At 38.8% G+C, this 20688-nt stretch overlaps 1 protein-coding gene across 1 annotated transcript; it reads right to left on the bottom strand.

Annotated features, from left to right (window-relative positions):
• Nucleotides 1–1254: 1254 nt before the first annotated feature.
• st7l (suppression of tumorigenicity 7 like) lies at nucleotides 1255–19287 on the bottom strand. The gene is made up of 15 exons (XM_012876627.3): nucleotides 19102–19287; nucleotides 18618–18700; nucleotides 16112–16271; nucleotides 15970–16024; nucleotides 15665–15780; nucleotides 15460–15538; nucleotides 14391–14479; nucleotides 13048–13148; nucleotides 12798–12912; nucleotides 12609–12681; nucleotides 12411–12513; nucleotides 4437–4587; nucleotides 4140–4232; nucleotides 3893–4032; nucleotides 1255–2451 (listed from the first exon to the last, which is right to left on the bottom strand). The coding sequence occupies exons 1-15, from the start codon at nucleotides 19268–19270 to the stop codon at nucleotides 2356–2358; spliced, it is 1623 nt and encodes a 540-aa protein (XP_012732081.1). The 5' UTR covers nucleotides 19271–19287; the 3' UTR covers nucleotides 1255–2355.
• Between the last annotated feature and the right edge of the window lie 1401 nt (nucleotides 19288–20688).

Raw genomic sequence — 20688 nt, 5'->3', positions numbered from 1 at the left:
AGTATGGAAGGACAGAAAATGTACACTGTATAAAAGTGCATTGTTTTTAGTAATGTGCCATAAAAACTTATATTCAGAAAAATATGTGAGGGGTGGACTCAGTTTTCCACCTTTAGAACCTGCAGCCAGATGTTTGCAGACACTGTCCATGCAATCTGCCTCACCTTGAGCTATTTTGCAAAGAATGGGCAGGAATCAGTCTCTGGTTGTGCAAAACTGGGAGAGACAAAAAGTGATTCTAAGAGGAATTGTCAGGTGGACTGAATGTAGAGCCAAACCAACCTTTCCAGATTTTTCTTTGTAATAAAAAAAAAAAATCAAAAAAGGAAAAAAAAATCATGCACTTTTTATTCCTCTTTGCAACTATAAACTTGTTTTTGTTGGTCTTTTGGATAAAATGCATGTGACATAAATTGTTAAAAAGATTAAGAGTTACAGATGTTCTTGCAAGACACAGTATATATTGCCGTGCAACGTCTCAATTATTTCACCCACCCAAAGGAGCAAAATTCTCATATAGTTTTAGGTACAGTATGTTTGTATGGGTGGAAGGTTGAAACTCCCCCCCACCCCCCATTATATGTGAGGTATGAAGTTGGTTCCACACCGCAAACAGCTACTCACTGTATGGTTACTGGTGAGATCCTTAAATTCATTCAGCTAGATCACATGCGTTGGATTTACTTGCTCAATACAGAGTCTGTGTGCTGCTAATATTTGCCACTTCCCATGACCATTACAGCACAATAGTGACTAAGAAGGGACAATATGGAGAACAGGAAGTCACATAATGTGAGTTATTTAGTGTTAATTTAGAAATAGGAATGTACCTGCTGTTAAACAGCAGCAGAAGATACCTACAGTTTAATTAAGTAATTCAATTCTCAGACAGTCTAGAAGTGATGATCTCTAGCCTGTGAAACGAGCCCAAGGTAGTAGAAATAAAATTCTTAATGAAATGCACTATTTCTTTAGGGGCTAGTGGTCAAATCCCATTGGGGTTTGGGTTGGAGGAGTCAAACGATTTTTACTGAGGATGCTCAATATTCAGGCAGAAGTGCATTTTTCTGGTACCAGTAGCAGTATTACAGCAGCAGAGCGCTATAAGAAAAGACATGATGGCTATCAGCTGACACATCAGCAGTAAGGTAAGAGAATTTGAAAAGAGAACAGATGCGGTAGAAGACATCTGTCTAACAGATGGTATACAACACCTTTAGTATGTAAAACAAAAGAAAAAAAAAACATCACACATGAAGGTAAATCACATTTATTGTAGGTGTTTCTGTCAAAGGTAGTTACAGCTGTGTACATAATCTCCTGTCCTCAGCATGTCTTGCTTTATTTCAGCAGTGAAATACAGATATCATGTAATCAAGTTTTAATGGTCAGATTAAAATGAGATTCTCTGTAACGGGATCTATATTACCCAAATCATAATCAGTTTGTGTCCAGGGTGTACCCCGCCTCTCAGCCAGTGACCGCTGGATCCAGGTGCCAGCCCATCTGCGACCCTGCAGGAATAGGTGGGTTTGGACAAACGGCGGTGGTAAAATCGTCATCTCTCATGTAGTCAAGTAAATGTCATGTCGGTGGAACAGAATAATATAAACGACTGTTAAGTTACCTTTATGGTTATCACCAAGTTCCTACAGCATTTGTCGCGAGAACGTCAGTACGTTTCATGAAACAAACAGGAATGAATGCTATTAATATAGTACTTAAGAGTCACTATTCACTGTCCAAACACCAAGGCTTTAAATCAGTTTTATTTTCAGGTCTTCTGTTTGTATATCTGGGTGCAGTTATCAACGGTTGTAAACTTTTAGTTTAAAAAAGAAAGAAAGACGACAGACTGTATGACATCTTGAATGAGAGGCATTATACGAGGAAGTCTATACTTTCTCTTTTGACTCTCCACGAACAATAAATTATTGATTAATAAACATGCGGGTTTCAGTCACTTTGTTTCAACCGTTTCTTGATGGGAATTAAAAATGGCAGAGATTTTCTAATACTAAGATGACAGGAGAATTAGTTGCAAGTCGTATTATACCTTCTAGGAAACCCCCTGCCAGCTGGAGTCGTGCTTGAGAGCAACTTAGGAGTGCTGTTGCTGTGTTGATACAACCTTGGCCAATATAATCAGTAACAATGCAGCAAGAGGATAGTAATGCTGAAGACAGGAGAGCAAACACTTTCTGTCCAAGAATTTTGAGTGAGACTCGTGTTTATGAGTTTTCTTTTGGTGTTTATGAGTCTTCTTTTGGTGTGTGTGCGTGTGTCTGTGTGTGTGTGTGTGTGTGTGTGTGTGTTGTGTGTTGAATGACTGAGTGAGACAGAGATGAGATGAGGTCAAATCCGAGTCAGCTGGTGCCAAAAACTGGACGGCATGAAGTTCTCCATTTTGTCTGCAAAGAAGCCGAGCGGTGCAAAGAGTGTGCTGAAGAACTGAAAGGAAAGAAAAAGGATAATCAAGCCATGATTCATCATACCAAAATGTTCTCAATTTTTAATATGAAGGATTACCAAACATAATAAAAAGATTATGCATCTGAAAGCTAATTAAGTAGAGAGAAACTGTTCTACTTGGACAAGGCGGTAATCATCGGGTGACAGAAGGGATGAAGCTCCAACCACATCTTTATCAGTCCTTTAAATTTAGTACTTCTAAATAATTATACAACACTACTTAAGTCTGCCTTAACTCTGGCATTTGTGTCTTTACATAAATTTGACCCCAAAAGCTTTTGTTATTTTGTTCTTAGAACAACGCTGGACGTCGTTAGGGTTCAGGTCCACTTTGGGTGCTTTACTATCAAAAGTAAACAAATACAGGAACATCAATAATTGATATTTATTATTCATATGTTCAATATAGAGAGGTGCAATATAGCAAACGTGTTATTTCATTGTTTTTTTTGTCACAATTGACATTCTGAAAACAGAGATGTTAAAAATATTTTAATTACTTTGATCAAGTTGGACAATTATTGTCAGGCACAACTTATATAGAAAGTTTTAGGAATATTAGTAAAACATTTCTAAAACGGATTTACCAAAGTCAAGTAATTAATTTTTATTTAAAAAAAAAACAACCCATGCTGGTAATGGACACTTGGTATATAAAAGCTGGTTTATAAATCTTAAAAAAATAAAAATAAAGAAACGCAAAACAGAATCTGTACAATAACCTGGAACAGCAGGAAACATGATCCAAAATTATTACAGTATGTCTAAATGTTGCCGATTTACATTCTATTTTTGCTTAATCTAAATAAGTTTACTATAATGAAACATTTCAACATAATATGCATGTCTGATACCTATAAATAACGGAGCCTGCAGACTAAATATCACTCTGCAGTCATGGTAGCAGTTTCACTGAAACCTGGTTCTCCTCAGAAGGCAGAGCGAACCTTTGAATTCCTCCCGTAACACTTTCATGCTTTCTAACAGAGCATGACACAAACCAGGCACAATGGGTGTTCAGCAAAACTCTGCACTCAAGTTTTTTTTTTTTTTTTTACAAGACAAAACAAAGAAAACTAGCATGTTCTCTGCGGCCTTGTTTTTGTGATGAAAAAGAAAGGCCCATCTATTACGTCTACGCCAAGTCAGACGTAATAAACAAGCGATTACCCCGAGGTACGAAGTGTGCCTAAACACAGTTAAGATTTTCTGCAGCAAAATAAATTAAATAGGAAACCTTCCACCCATTTATAGCCTGTGGATTTTAGGCTACCGTGAAGCTCTGATGCTTCAAGGCACAACAGGAGCTGAAAGCTTTGTTTTCCAACAAAAAAGCCCAATAATAAGTAATAAGCCAAAGATAGCTGGCTAAATAAAAACATTTTGAGCGCAGATGGAGTGGCGCGGCGACAGTACTTACTGCTTTGGCAAAGACACCCATGAGCTCAGGAAACTGATGTGTGAGCATGGCCAGCATGGCAGTGAAAGAGCAAAGGCCTGCTGTGAAGAGTATGAAGAAGGGAAGCTCTTTCTTTGGGTATACGGACACCTCGTGAAAAGCTGCAACATAAATGAGAGGATTAGAAACCCCAGAACGTTGCTGTAAACCTGGTTTACACAAAGGGCACACAAAGCCTTCGGGGCAGACTAAAGCCGCTGGAACATACAGGGGAGTAGTTCTCTATCTGCCGTTTCTGTGCACCCTGGGTAGGGGTAAAACAGGTGACCCTTTTCCAGCGGGTATGGAATAATCCGGAAGGCTGAAATGACAAAGTAATGTTTAAAAAAAAAATAAATAAATGGAGCGAACGTTAATGACAAAGATCTACTTAAGACAATAGGACAATTTAACAAATAATGGGACAATGTTTTTAGACACAAGGAAAAAAAAAGACTTAAACAAATCATATGCACTACATATAATTAGACAGTGGTGAAATAAGAGTAGGTAAGGTGATACTTACTGCCCTCCCAGGTGCAGTGTAACAGGTTTAAGGCGCCTTCTGCTCTCTTCCAGTGTTGCAGGTGGAAGAAGGCGTATGCTACTGCCTCACTGTCCCCTCTCTTTAAGATGTGCTCTGGAGGCAGAATCAGGCTCTTCATCTCTAAAAGGTACTAAAGTGGGGAAATTAAAGACATGTTAAGTGTCTCTCCTGCATGGTTCTGTGCAACTCTTGCCGATCATTTAGCACGCTGCTGGTCTGACTAATACGACGTTTTTGCAAATGCACCGACACCTGTTGGACTTTGCCACATTTTGTACAAAACATGAATATAATTCATTGGGATTTTATGTGAAAGACCGAGACAAAGTAGAGCACCAATGTGAAGCGGAAGGAAAATGATACATGATTTTTCCATGTTTTAGCAAAACAAAAAGCTGTTTGTATTCATCCCCCTGATTCAAGTCTTTTTGGGAATATCTCTACTAGCTTTTCACATCAACAGACTGAATATTCTGCTTGTTTTTTTTTCAGCCATAACAGCTTAAGCGCAGTCAGATTGGCTAAATAGTGTCTATAAATATCAATTTTCAAGCCTTGTGACAGATTTTAATTTGAATTTAGGTTTGTACTTTGACTAGGCTATTCAAAGTATTAAGCTTTGATCAAATCCTTGTATTTAGGCTCTGGCAGCATGGTTTGTGTTTTTACTGCCAGAAAGTGAAGCTCTGCAAAGGCCTCAAGTCTTTCACAGTGTATATAAGATTTAGGTTTTCTTCCAGGTCTGCCCTGTATTCAGCTACATATATTATCCCATCACCTCTAAACATCTTCACAGATCCCATATTAGCCATTTCCCACAATTGTTTTCTTTTTATTAATTATCATTATGTGGTGACAGATTTCTACATTTAAGCAATCTCTTGACTGAGACATGATGTAGAATTATAGATTATATTGTACATTACAGTTTTATACTGTTGTTTTCAAATAAATGCATTAAGTGATTTAACGTATCTAATTCTGTATATGTCTAATTATGACAACCCTTTTACCTGTGAGACACTCGGACACTTGCTTAATCTTTAATGCCAATTTTTTTACAAGATGGGAGACCATGTTTAAAATCCCCTTGTCTTAGAGAGTTTTATACTGGGTTAAGACAAATGGGCAAAAGTGACAAATGTTTGTAAAATATAGTTCCTTGCTAACGTATTGACCCTCTTGCCTTTGGACCTATTGTGTTACATTCCAACCTGTAATTTACATGTTTTAATCCTTTTTTTATATAATGGATCTGCAAAAGATTAAGTTGATGAAGTGACATGAGAAAACAAAATTAAAACTGAAAAACAATACATAAAAACTAAAAATTTGCATGTGCGTAATTATCCACCCCTTTTGCTATGAAGCCCCTAAAAAGTTCTGGTTCAACCAATTGTTGTCAAAAGTCACATAATTAGTCAAATGAAGTCCAGCTGTGTGCAATCTAAGGGTCAGGTGATATGTCAGTATAAACACACCTTTTCTGAGGCTGGGACGGAGGCTCATCTTCCAGCAGGACAATGACCCGAAGCGTCTTGCTAAAGCAACACTCAAGTGCTTTCAGGGGAAACATTTTAATGCGTTGGAATGGTCTAATCAAAGTCCAGACCTCAATCCAATAGAGAGTCTGCGGTTAGACATGAGGGTGACTGTTCACAAGCAAAAACTATCCAACAAGAAGGAGCTGGAGCAGTCCAGCCTTGAGGAATGAGTAGAAATCCCAGTAGCAGATTGTGGCGAGCTCATAGAGACGCATCCAAATCTACTTACAGCTGGAGCTGCAGCAAAAAGTGGCTCTACAAAGTATTGACTTCAGGGGGATGAACAGTTATGCATGCTGAAGTTTTCCTTTATTTTCTCCTATTTGTTGTTTGCTTTACAACAAAAATATAACGCATCATTAAAGTTGTAGACATGTTCTGTAGATGAAATGGTTCAAACTCAAACAATCTACACGTTGTGAGGGAACAAAACATGGAGAGAATACTTTTGTAAGGCACGGCATTCATGAACCAAAGCCCAATTTAGCATCAATCATACCGTGCGACCTTTTCACACTTTGCAAGTTAACCTTAAGAAGGTTTTCCCCAGTTGGTCTGAAATAATTATATGCGGTTTCAGTCATTTCATCATCTTTCGCTTCTTGTCACTACTTGACTGACTCAGATTGTGCCCAGTTGTGCAACTCCTCCTGCTGAACTCCCTGCAGACTGAAAATATACTTTCATCATGTGAGGTATTTGTTGAGGGCTTTATTTTGCAATCGTACAGGGTGGGAGGGAAAAGTTCCCCTCAGCGTTCTGTTGTTATTGTTACAGTGCGGCACATTCGTACGACTGCCCTACGTTCTTTATGAACTGTGTAAGTTTATTCGGTGGGTTAGTTCTGACCACTGAGCTGACAGCAGCTGACTGAGTCTGTCCGAAATAACAGAGCAACAGCTCCTTGAAATGTAAGTAAAGGTCAGCTTTAATGCTTTTCTGCATTATATAAATATTTATAAAACGATGCCATGTTAAAATAGTCACTATTAGTTCCACTATGATTGTAATGAACCTGCCACTCTGTAATCTACCTCTGTGCTGTGCCAAGTGTAGCAAGGGGCTCAGCTAAACAAAACCCCTGTGCAAGGCTGGGGCCCCCCTGGGCCGGATTCCCAGGCGGCCAGCATCACAGAGCTCTGAATCTCAGACTGACACTTTGGGAAGGGTGGCCCACGGTTAATCCTGGCTAATCCCCTCCATGGTCAGAGGCTCAGCCAACCAGCCTGACCACGCTGCTTCACCCCTCACCCCCTGGATCCCAGCCTGCCCGGCCTGGCCAGACTCATCCTCCTCCTTCTGCAACTTTTATTTTCATTTATTTTCGCTTGACATACGCGCGAGTTAGAAACTTGTTAAGTTCTGGTGGTCTGGTCTGGTTATTTCTTTAAGAGAGACCCAACATGGACGTGAAACATCCAATGAGGATTGTTAGGGGACGGTTTTCAAATATTGCTGCAAAAAGTCTGTAGTCTTACATGTCTTCATGACATGTAAGACATTGAAACGCATCTGCCTTGCGTTTCAATGGTCACTAAAGAAATTTAACTTTAAAAGGTACAGCATTGCCTCACATTCAACCCAGTAGCATTCAAAATTGGATTTATTTGCTTGAATATGAATGAAAAAAATAAATAAACAAGACGTCATTTGAAAAGTAACATACCCCTGACACAGTAGCACGCTGCATGTTTAACAGTCTTCATCCCAACATACAAGCACTATACATACAACCTATAAAAGCTTTGGGGCAACTGTGGCTCAGTGGGAGGAGGAGAGGTCTAACAATCCGACAGTTGAAGCTTCCTACTGTCGCACATAGACGTGCAAGGCTTAACCTTAACTGGCTTACTGGTCTGCACATTGGTGGGTGAATTTGTGCGGCTGTGGAAATGAGATCTTATGAATTCTGCTCTAGTAGGGACTGGCATTAATCGTATTGTTTATGGTTTTTATGAAAAAATTACTTATACAAATTTTAATTTCAATTTATCTTGATAATGATAAATTCCAATAAATGACGTCAGAAAACAGCCCAAACTTACTGTATTGTCGGAACTACAATTTCTGACTATTTTATCCACTGCTGCTTTCATGAGAACATCAATAAATATCCATCTATTCCAAAATCTGATTAAATGCACATACTGTGAGCAGTGTAGTGTTAAGAATCATAGTTTTTATGCCACTACAGTCCTAAACAAGCCTATTAGTAGGTTTTAAGAGGAGTATTTTTGTTTGCGGGCCTTCGACAGCAGTAACATGCCGTCACAGGCACACAGTTGCCAAAAAAGACTGCAAAGAAGCTATAAATACCTTTTTATTGTCACTTTTATCATTATGCCAATAAATACCACAACATTGCGATAAAACGTAAGCTCATATCGCGGCCCTTATGATTACACCAAAAGTAAAGAAGAAAATGTTGTTCAACTTTCCCTGTTTTGACCCATTTCAAGTGCCGCTGCAAACGAAAGCAGAGCGCTTAGCAGACAAGCGGACCCGACTCTTCTGTGTTTCAAGATTAATCATTTAGAGAGGCTGGCCGCTCAGCTGTTCTTCCTCACATGCCATGGCATTAGACTTGGTGACACCCCAGTCACACACCCCCACCCCCACAACCCTGTTCTGAAGTCTGGCTCTTAGTCTCAGCCGCCTCTTTGATGAAGGGATCGAGTTTCATGTGTTCTCCTTTTATCCCGGGGCGCTCATAAGCCCAGAACATAACCCATAAGCCTCCTTCTGATTCTCTTCTGCGGCTCTTTTTGCCTCCTACACACGCAGGGAACAATGACATCAGCCTTATGGCTGCTGTATGATTGATGGGCATACACTTTTGTAACTGGAGAAAAATGTGAAAAGATATGAAAATACTGCTACACTCAATTTTGGTAAAGGAGGGGAATATACCAGAAACCTTGCAGCATTTGGGTAAACCCTTAACTGCGTGGCAATTCCCTTAACTGCTCTATTTTTGCTGCCTAAATCAAACCTCATCCATCTTCATTTCAAACTAGCTTAATCCTGTTTCCATGTATCAATTTACAAACCAAATAGGCAATTTTGGAGGTATAACAAGAAAAATCCGTATCTCTGAGCCCTGACAGGCAATCTGGATGGGAGAGAACGTCAACCAAAACGGCGTGTGATGAAAAACTGCTGTCTGAAATGGAGTACACTAGCAAAATAAAGGGGATTGGATCACCAGATGAGCTTAAAAATGGATGTGAATTACCAAAAGGGGTAACAAATGTAAATGTAAAGCAGATCTAGGTACCAGGGACATGTAGTCGACTCTGCAAGCATTTACAAACCTGTCAGTTTCCTAAACACCAGCTTATACGCTGGCTAAATGGAATAAGGCAGGCAGATGGAGAAAAGAAATGGAAGAATAATAGAAGACGACAAGAAGAGGAGGAGAAGAAAATAGAAATCGACAACGGAGGACTTGAGGCAAGGTGGAGAACCTAAAAGGAAAAAAAAGGGGAAAGCAGCTGTGTTTGAGGAGGACGTCGTACTGTTGTACTAAACTGTGCGTGGTTGTAGATTAAATGTGTGTGGAGTTTTTACAGGCTTTGGCAAACTTGAATGAGCTCATGAGATAAAGCCTTGCATGAGCATCAAATATAATCTTCTCGGCACATTCATTATATACCATCCACTTTATCCTCAATGACTTTATTCATCACGAGGCTTCTTTCAGTACATCTAAAGCACCGAAGTGATTCCAGCTACCAGATAAGTCAACGGATTCCTACACATGAACTTTTAGGCTGATTTCAAGCTCTTGTTTTTGTAAAGTTTTGTTCGGCTGATATCAATTTAGCCCAAATTCCTATTTATTATTAGACAAAAAGAAAGAAAAAAAAAGAATAGCATTCAAAATAAAGCAATCGTCATCTTTACTGCGATTGCAACATGCATTGTAATAAAACTCGTCCTCTGCATTTAACCCGTCCCTCAGGGAGCAGGGGGCGACCACTCTGCGGCGCCCGGGGAGCATTCTGGGGCTAAGGGTCTTCCTCAAAGACCCAGAGTCAGTCTGTGGGAGTCAAACCAGGAATCTTGCGGCCTTTCCTGGATGCAAGCGTGCTGCTTTCTAACCATTAGGCCACCACTCCTAGAAATATTTGTTTCCAGCCTTCCTGTCATGAGTTGGCATTAATTATATTAGCAGCAGAGATTATGCCACGGCCCATAAATGACATGAGCAATCGCTAAAACTGTTTCATAATTACTTAAAAACAAAGACAAAATTGCTACTGATTATACAAAGGATTAGCATTATTAGCACAGCTAACATTACCAAGACGGTATAAAAAAAATAAAAATAAAGACTATGTAGAGATTTGTTTTTATAGAGGCTATATACTATAGAGGCTCATTTATTTTTCCTTAACGTAAAATCATAAACACCCCATTGACTCCCGGTTACACAAATTCCCACCTGGAACAAAGCCAGTATAAATACACCGATGTGTTGAGCAGCCCCGCGTGAGTATGCGGGTGTTTATGCTGTGGCTGAGGGTATCGCAGCGCTGGAAATGAGGGACAGCCATTCACCTGTGCTTTGTTTTTCTAACCAGCAGCCTGCAACCAAGAGGCTCCAACTGGCTACTTTTTCCACTCTATATTATATATATATATATATATATATATATATATATATATATATATATATATATATATATATATATATATATATATATATATATATATATATATATATATAAAAACAAAATATTTCAAAAGCCCCACTAATCTGTTTGCTCTAGTGTAGAAATGGCATTTACACCAGACCAGCTTGTTATTAACACACCAGTTATGATTCTTAAATGGCCACAAAGCTTTTGTAAGCAGCGTTTTCTTGTAAACCGGATTTGAATGGCGACAGAAAAGCGAAAATGCACGTTGTTAAAATAATAAAAGGGTAAATGTTGCACCTTTTGCATCACACTCTCATACGCACAGACACACACACACACACACACACACACACACACACACACCATTATGCAGACGTGAGGTTAAGTGCCTTGCACAGGGGCACATCAATGTGGTGCAGAAGTAAGACAGAACCGGACTGACAACTTTCAGATTGGCGACTACTCTTCCCAGTGTGCCAGTGACCCCAACAAAGAGGAGAATCGCTGTTTGCCTGCTAATGCTAATGTTTAAAGTCCAATATAAAAGAAAGCTTTTGTAAATTACACCAACTAAATTTATGTCACTTTTAAAAGGTTGTTTCAAAACAATCATGATGAAATCTTTTAATAAAAATTATAAAAAAAATAGTTTCCCCAAAGTAAATATTGTGATGAAGGTGTCTTGGACCAGAAACTAGGGTGGGGGTGAGGTGTACTACATGCCAGACAGAATACCTTGAACACTTTCAAGAGATGAGAACATTTCTACAAAGGTCAGAGTTACAGGTGCACTCATCCATCAGACGTCGCAGACAGCTCAAAACAACAACCCCCCCCATCCCCATCCAGCCTTCTCAGATGTTGCTTTTTCATACCTGACACTCCTCTATGAGCGAGAGCCCTGAGCATGTATGAGGATTCTGGGTTAGAATGTAATGCTGAATAAATCATCAGGAAAAGTGTGTTAAATTTAGCCAAAGTTGACAAAGTTGCCAGTGGTGGACAAGTTCAGAGTGTGTGTCTCAAACAGGGAATGACGGGGGGAATGAGGGAACATAAGAGGATAACAAAAACGAATGAGGCTAGGCGTTGAGAAGGCGGCTGCCTCTGGGCAAGACGGGGTGGGAACAGCTGGACAGTCACTGAAGGAGATGAAGGCTCTCAATTTAAAATCAAAAGATGATCAAACAGATCGCTATTGTCGCTCATGTCCACACACACACGGTGACACAAAGATTATATATCTGCTCTTTAGAAAGGGAGTTTGTAAAATGAAATGACAAGAAACCACGGAGCCAAAACTACACTGCACACACACACACACACACAAAAACGAAGAAAATCCTGTAAAAACACATTAAGTACGTATAGATGAAAAGCGTTGCAGCAATCCGCTGACTTTTGTAAGCAGGAACGTCAAAAGGGGAAGTTCAACAAGCTTGATAATAATAAGGAACGTGAAGAACAGATATGTTTAAGCGTGATGAGTGACTCGTCTGAACCTAGACTCTGCTGACCCTGTAGGTACGTGGACCCACACTGACATCTGCTGGTGAGACAGCAGTACGTCAGGACTGTTAGCTACAAACAATGTGACCTAACTGCTTCGCTGATAGCTCTGTCTGATGTCAGAGATTTTAAAATCTAAAAAGAGATAGTCAGTGAGTCTAATGAGTTATGTGCAGATTTAAAACATTTCTTTTCATTTAGGTTATAAAAGAACAACTGTATACCACCGTTTTACAGTTAGACGTACTACTGACCTTTGGCACGTGTGGATTGAACTCAACAGCTCTGTGTATCGCCTCCACAGCGTTCATCTCTGCTGTGCTCAGCCCTCGTCTGGACGCAGCTTCTGGAGAAAACCTGAAAAAAAAAAAGCAAAGTCACAAAGATCAGGTTTTAATGATGCGGGCAAGCAAAAGGTTTGCAAGACTAGGATAAGACAAAAAGGAACATACTTATCTGAAACTGCCCGTGCTTTCAGCAGTGCAGATGTATAGCAGATGGTGGCTGATTTTGGCAAACTAATGTCTAAAAACAAAAGCATAAATAGTTTTGTGGATAATGTATAATTCATGTCACTCAGCTATTTCCTGCAACCATGTGTAGATTTTTTTTTTTTTTTTTTATGTTCTGTTTGGTCTTACCATCATATTTTGCGAGGACTGCTTGGACATCAGCATATGCCTGAAGCTCCAAAAGTGCCTCCAAGAGATTTTCATGTATATTTAACATTCCCAACAATGGGAACTCTTTCATTAACTAAAATAAATAAATAAATAAAAATAAAAAAGAAGGAAAAAAATCTGCCATAAGTGTTCAAATTACCATTAAATATTTTGAATATTTTTTATATAGATTTCCTGACAGATGGGCGTCTGTCAGAGAGAAACTCACATCTCGCATCATTTTTACGGCTTCTTTGATCCGGCCCAGCTTGCGTGCACACATTGCCAGTCTGCGTTTAATGTAAACCAGTAGATTGATATCTTTCCCAGCTGTAGGTTGCAGAAGAAGACACGTGTGGCGTTAAAGGGGAACACGAACAGGACTAAACTATGCATCATGTAAACAGAGCCGAAGCTGCTAATTAGCAGATGTCCCTCAGCTCTTACTGCAAAGTGTCTGCAGACGTTGCCAGGTTGTGATTAAACGCAACATTCTGTCTGCATCAGACTATTAAATTTGCCCAAACGAATCGTTTGTTAATCAGGCGAAACCTGTCGCTCCTTTTGGCGTGGTTTTGCCATTGTGAACACTAAACGTCTACAGCAAGTACTTATGTTTTATAGCTGGTGTAGCAGATGTCTGCATTAGAGTAGGGTAAAAAAGGGTGACTTAGTTGTTGTTTTTCCCCCCAAAAAATCTAATTTGGATCAAGCTTGTTGGCTTGGGGTTTCAATTTAAAACACAGGTGTCAAACTCAAGGCCCGTGGGCCGAATCCGGCCCGTCAAGAAAAAGTATCCGGCCCTCAAGAGCCAAAAAAAAAAGGCATATCATGTCATAAAGTAGAGGTATATATCCTTTTAAAGTGTATAAAGTGGCTAAAACTGTGCCTCCTGTAAGTCTAACTCACCCAATATCAACTTTGTTTTGCAGATAAACTATTTAAATGGTGCCTAAGGGTGCTACTTTTATGTTACTGTGCATTTTTTATACTAGTGCATTTTTATGTGAACTAGAATGAAATTATGAAATGAAAAGTATCGTCTCTACACAACCGGCCCTTTTAATGACTTCATGACGCCAAAGTGGCCCCATATAGAAATGAGTTTGACACCCTTGATTTAAAAGAAGAGTAATTTCCGTGGCCCGTCTATAGGTCCACTGTGAGTCCACAGGGCCTCTTATGCTTCCACAATTTAGCTGAATCCTACTTGCTCTCTAGCTCTGAAAGTTGCGTTCATCCGTTTATGTTTTATTTTTCTAAATGCAGAAATGTATGTTTGAGAAATGCCGTTGTTCTTCACAAAAATCACAAATAACCCTCAGACCTAAGAGAATACTTTACACATCTGAGATCGAGTGCTGAGAAAGAACATGCAGAATTTTACATTCTCTGGACTGCATTCACGGTCATACAGAATTTGTTTGCTTCTCAAGCAAAGTAAGCATGGTGCACAAGCCAGATTAAGAGAATCCGGCTTCAAGAAAAGGACTAACTCTGAGTTACTCCTTCTCTTGAAATTAGCTGGTTTTGGATTTCAGGAATCAATGCTCAGCCCGAGGCCATCCTTACCAAAACTCAGGGCTTTTCTGAAGAGGCGCTCAGCTTCCGTGATGGTTGTGGCTTCTTCTTCTGCTAGAAGCACATATGCAGCAGCACATCTACACACGCAAACAGGCACAAAGATGAACAACTAAAAAAAAAACATATCAACTTCACAACTGGATACTGCTGCTGTTTTCAGATGGGGAAGAATCATTAGAAATGTAAAGCTTCTTTTACACACATTTGTGTCTTGCACAGATTTACAACATTGTGGTACTTTTATTAGTAAGACACCAACGAATTCAAATTATGTAATTGCATAAAACAGCATGATCTGTGAAACAATGTTTACTTTGAGTATAAGAAATGTTTTAATTGCTCCATCTCGGAAAGGATGAGTTTTGGCAAACTGGTAAGTAGCAGCCTAAAGATGCAAGTACAAATTGTAATCTATAAAAATGTTGCACGACTGCAACATCATCATCATTGAATGGCTCAGCTGTAAATCATTAGGGCCGGACGATAATGCAATAGTAATATATATTGATCAATAGAGGTGTGGTTCAAAAGAAATTAAAGGGGTCAATAAAAAGTTCAATAAAACAGTTTTCCTTCCTTTTACATTCTAGCCATGTAGGTTCATACTACAGTCATTACATCCTCCAAACCAATCACAAACACAGACCCAGGAAAGTTCCACCCCCTTCAGAGTTCAGAGATAACTTTTTTTTTAAGATTTACAGTTTTGGTAAAAAGTTGGTTGAATAAAGTATTGAGTATGAATTCTGTGTTTGTGCGTTCTTCATTTAAAGCTAGGTCATTAAGCAACAGCATTAAATGCACTTAAAATAAATCTGCATTTATTTATTTTTTATAATCATCTATCAATATGATTTCTATTTTATCGATATGCTTTGTTTTCTATATCGTGCAGCCGTATAAATCGTTATTTCACACTGTGCAGGGCTGACAGTTTAGGATCGGTTCGAACAAACAAAAATGACATCTGAAGGATCCGTGTTCTGGTTTTCTTTTACTTTCAGTTTCTACGCATGATCTTAGACACGGCTAGCAGTCGTGTAAGAGCAGAACTCACTCATGGTTCATTTCTATGGCCTGGTAAGCAGCTCTGATCCTGGCCTGGGGATTTCTCTCTCTCCATGCCTTCTGCATCACTGTGGGCAAATGAGAAACTACGGTTTATTTGCATGACCTCTATGATCTGCTTTGGAATTATTTTTCTTTATAATTTGAGCAGAGAGGGTTATTTAACAATAAGTCAAGAGTAACATTTAACCCACCTGCATCCTCTGGCTTTAACTGTTGAGTGTCTCCTGTGAAAAAGGTCTGATGATCTTGGGCAGACAGGTTCATATCGTAGTAGGTCAAAGGTTCCTTCCCTGTCACCCAGGTGTACCTGTAGTACACACAGTCAAAGTTGGTGCTGAAGTTATACGTCTTACCAGAAATCAAACAAAAAATAAATACAATTTCTCTGTTAAAAGTAATCTATTTAAGAACGTGTGGTTTCTGCCCTAAATTATGATTTGTAGAATATTCTAACACAGGTGAAAATCCGAATGACAGTGTATAAAATCCCACATACCTGTTGTATTCTGCTCCTCTGAAAAGGTTTAAAGGGTTCCTCCAGACCTTGCAATCTACCAAAGGCAGGTCCAAAGTCGTCAGTACATGGAGTACAAAAGATTGCGACTGTTTTTTAAAACGTGGGGCACATATTTACTTACCAGAGACGCTGGGTCTGGGCTCTGCCTCTCCATTAATTGATGAGAAGAGACCCGTCGACGAGCTGCTCTCCACCCCACCCAGCAGAGGACGCAGGTGGCTCACAGACACTTGCTCGATAAATGACGTGCCATATTTGCGGAAATACCACCACTCAAATATCTGTTGCAAGCACAAAACACATGGACAAAGATAAATATAAAGCAACATTAGTGTGCTTATTATGTTGTTATGCTGCATTTATGCTGAATATGCCAATAATTCTAAACTTTACTAGTCCAAGTTTAAAATGTGTAACAGAATCTATTAGAAAATACCATACGTGTAAATAGATTTTAAAAAGACAACTGGAATTTGGTAGAAGAAAGGGGTTAAAGACATGTACTAAACTCTGAGTAAATGGAAAAGGAAATAAACACTTATCAATCAATAGGATACTAAGTAAGAAATACCAAACTTTATTTTTGACCTTTTTTGGGAGCAAAAATTTCGGAAAATTGTGCCTCATAACATTTTGCTGTGAGGCAGAAAAAGAGATTAAACAGAAATGTTTAAATTGATTTGACTAACTATAATGCTCCCAAAACCTTCATAAAAAGGGCTCATGTTTGAATTTTTAATATTATAGATGTGCATCCACAGTGGATATATAAGTTTTCAATTTATATATATAAAAAAAAAAAATCTAAATGCGGCTGCAAAAGCCTGCACGCCCTCTTGTAACTGGGGATGTGGTTGTGTTCACAAGTAACCACCACATTTGACTCCTGTTAAAGAGAAGTCAGTATGTGCCTACCGCCATTTAAAATGCCTCTGGATAACCCTAAATAAAGTTCACCTGTCCTTACAAGTTCTTTCAGTCACAACTTAAAGTGAAAGCCAAGGTCCGCAGAGAGCTTCCAAAGCATCAGAAGGGTCTATTTGTCAGGGTGGTATCGTTGATTTAATGGGTCTAACAGTATTTCCAACTCAGTAGCACAGAGCACATTGAAGACAGAGAACATGTGCTCCAACAGTGAAAACACGGAGAACTAAAACTGATGAAAGGTAGAAAAAGAAATCTTACAGGGAGGGCATCAAGAGGCCTGCAGCAACATTAAGGAAGCTGCAGGTTTTTCAGAAAGGTGCAGCCTGTTTGGTCCATGTTACAATAATCCCCACGATCTCACTTCAGGTGTGTGAACTTTGGGGTAGGGTGGTAGGATATAAGATTTTTCTAAAAAAAAAAAACAACCTTGCTAAATCTGGAAAAACTGGAGCTGGATCCTGGATTCCGACTCATGGTTGCTTGGGTTATTTTTTTTTCTTCTAATCATGAGAACATCGCACTGTTTTAAGTGACTTTACTTTTTCATTGTGTTGTTTTAACTCCTTATTTATGAATTTACTATCTTTGTGATATTACGGAAGAGCGTGAAGGGGCTTTGAAGTGTAACCCCCCCTGTCCAAGGCAACTTTCTCCCAGGGGAGACAAATAAAGAGATGTTGATCTATTTTTCTTCGGCTGAAAATTAGACCTTCATCAGTGCGCCGTGAATTGCGAATAGCTTCAAATACGAGACACTGTTGGTAAAAAACCTCCTGATGCACCACCTCTAAGTGCAAGTTGAAGATAAAGTTCATCTTTCAGCAAGACGATGACCCAAAGCGTAACTCTAAATCAGCAGAGGAATGACATCAGCGGAGGATGACTCCGTTTTTAGAAGGACCAAGGCCTGGGTCCAGTGGGATTGTGTGAGGTGATCTAAAAGGAGCTGTGCACAGGAGCTGTTCTCTCATTCTGACCTGTTTGAGATGCTACTGAGGAGATCAGTCGACGAACATGACAGAGTCCAGATGCCCCAGGCTGATTTAGTCCAACCCCCAAAAGAAAGAGTGCTGTCACAAAATCAAAACATGTGACAAAACAAATCTTTACCTTAAGGATGTGTGCATGTTTGCAGCATTAGTAACCCCCTCACCCTTAAGCATTTCATTTTTTTCCAACTTACGTGGACAGGCTATGTATACCTGCAAATAATAATAAAAAAAAATTATAGATTTGGACTCCTTGTTGTCACATCACAAAAACCTACCATTTTAACAGAGGCGTGTAGATTCACTGTAGATGTGCATCTGTAATATCATTCCACACAGAGCATTTTATTCCTTCAGTGCATGCACCGTACCGGGGGCCTTTAGCTCTTTTAAATCAAGATTAAAAACACATTTGTTTAGGATTGCCTTCGACTGTTCTAGTTAAACTGTTTCACTGAAACATCATTAGTTTAACTTTGTAGTCCAACTTGTTTTTAATATTTGATTTTAGTTTCTATTTTACCACATTTCATTTTGTTTCTACGTTTTATTCCAACTTGCTTTTATCCTCCTATATTTTAATCATGTAAAGCAGTTGGAATCGTCTTACTGAGATGTGCTATGCAAATAAATTTGCCTTTGCCTTTAGTATCAAGATCGCACCATAAAACTAAGCAAAACAGAGCTTTAATAATTGAGGCGATGACTCACAAGGATAAGTCCAGAGATAAGGGAAGAAGTTCCGGTGAGGGCCACGTAGAATTTAGGAGTGAGAGTGTTCAGAAACACTGAAGCTGAAAAACAAACATGAAGTAGAATAGTGAGAAAAGTGAGACCTAGACCACTAGAACGGTTTCACTAAATCACAATAAAGAACACGTCAAAGACATCCCCCGTTGAATACGAATGGTATATTTTATTCGTTAGTATTTGATGCTACCTTCAGTGAAATTGAACAGAGTAAAATAAAACTGCAGAATTGGACAAAAAATAAATAAACATATCTTTTACGGTAGGGAAAACGTGAACTATCACTTGATACATCTTAACCAAACAGGCAGATATCGAGCAGGCGGTGAGTTTCCTCCGCGTTGCCACCAAACAAACGGCGAGCTGTCAAAATAACGGCTGCTGAGATAAACGCTCCAGAGCCGAAGGGCTAAACAGCGGCTAGCATCAAACTGCTTTCATTCACCTGAAGTAAGAGTTTCCTGCAGTTTCAGCGGACTCCACACGACGTACACCATAATCAGGACCATGCCGAACCAAACGAAGCATACGTAAGTCCATGACCAGGAGAGCCAAGACTTCAATTTCTCTAAAAATCCGAGAGATGGGGGATTACTGCCGATGGTGTCCTCCATGTTTCTCCGGATGTCTATAAACAGAGGCGTCACGTGACCAGCGAAAACGAAGCGCTTTTATTTTGTAGCTGCACAATACATTTCCGGAAATCAAAATAAAATAATATAAAACAAAATGAAATAAAATAAAATATTTGAGACCACTCCTCATTGACACAAATGTTATATAAAATTTTGGGCGTATGTATTTTAACAATTCAGTTTCCTGGGTGGAATGTTTATACAACAAACAACCTCAACAAATTAAAAAAATAATAATAATCTAGAAATTTGTCAGACAAATTTAAATTTATTGTGGATTTTCTCTAATCCATACAAGGCCAATACAGGCTCAGAACCTATAACCCCAATAATATTTGAATAAACATCCCCAAGTTGCAGAACAATCACAGAGTGGTTGATATGTTGCCACTCAGAACACACTGAAATTTTTTGGTACTGAGCTGATACTTCATTATTTGTCAGCTGTGATGAGATCAACTCCGTTCCCAAACATCACATTAACTGAAATATTAACATTCACAATCCCACCTAATGTTAATAATTCTAAATATATTCAAAACAAACGTTGGTTCTCCTGACGATGCTTATTACATCATCAATCTAGTGTTTTACTCGATATTTGCAACAATATGACACAACTAATAGGTAACAGCTAAAATGGGGGCTTATTTTAAACAACCATATGTTATGTTTTCAAATTATTTGTTTTATTGACTCAAATGTACAGTCCACATAATATATTTATTTTTTAAAAATTGTTTATTTTAATTTATTTATTTCAAAGCGTCGGACATAAAAGCGATTGTAAAAACAGCACTCCAGAGTATAATATTCTCAATATAGAGTGTGATTTGTAATTCAACCTTACATCAATGCTGTATCTAGTTGTTACACCATTGTGATTGTTTGAAAGCTTGAAGTTTTCAGGGTAATTGCCAAACCTGACATGGGGGAAGCTCTTGACATTTGTTGACAGTTGCTGTTCATTATTGCTTGTAGTACTACTTAAGTCCACCATAGGGAGCAAATGCACCATGAATCCAATGACCTGCAGTTTCTGCATACTGTCTGCAGGTGGAGACAATTTACACGTGAGCTAAATCACTGTTGTTTTTATATCAATGTTCTAGAAAATCATATTTGCAAGAACACAAGTTGATTTGTTCATTTCCTATGAATACAGTTATCTTGAATGCAATTTGTAAATCAGTCACAAAACAAGTTCACCACAATCAAAATCTTTGTGGGTTCATCTTAATTGTCAGTCGCACTCATGTGATTCTTCTAGTTCCAGAATTTACATGATCAAACATGTGTGCACAAAATATAGCACTCTTCAGAAAAATACGCTACTCTGATAAAAAAAAAATGTGCGCTCTTGGATTAACATTTTCTGTAGTCGTTCTCAACTGGAA

Source organism: Fundulus heteroclitus, chromosome 20 (assembly GCF_011125445.2).
Source record: "Fundulus heteroclitus isolate FHET01 chromosome 20, MU-UCD_Fhet_4.1, whole genome shotgun sequence".
NCBI classification, from domain to species: Eukaryota; Metazoa; Chordata; class Actinopteri; order Cyprinodontiformes; family Fundulidae; genus Fundulus; species Fundulus heteroclitus.
Note: the sequence above shows the minus strand (reverse complement) of the source record. Positions and strands in the feature narration are given on the sequence as shown.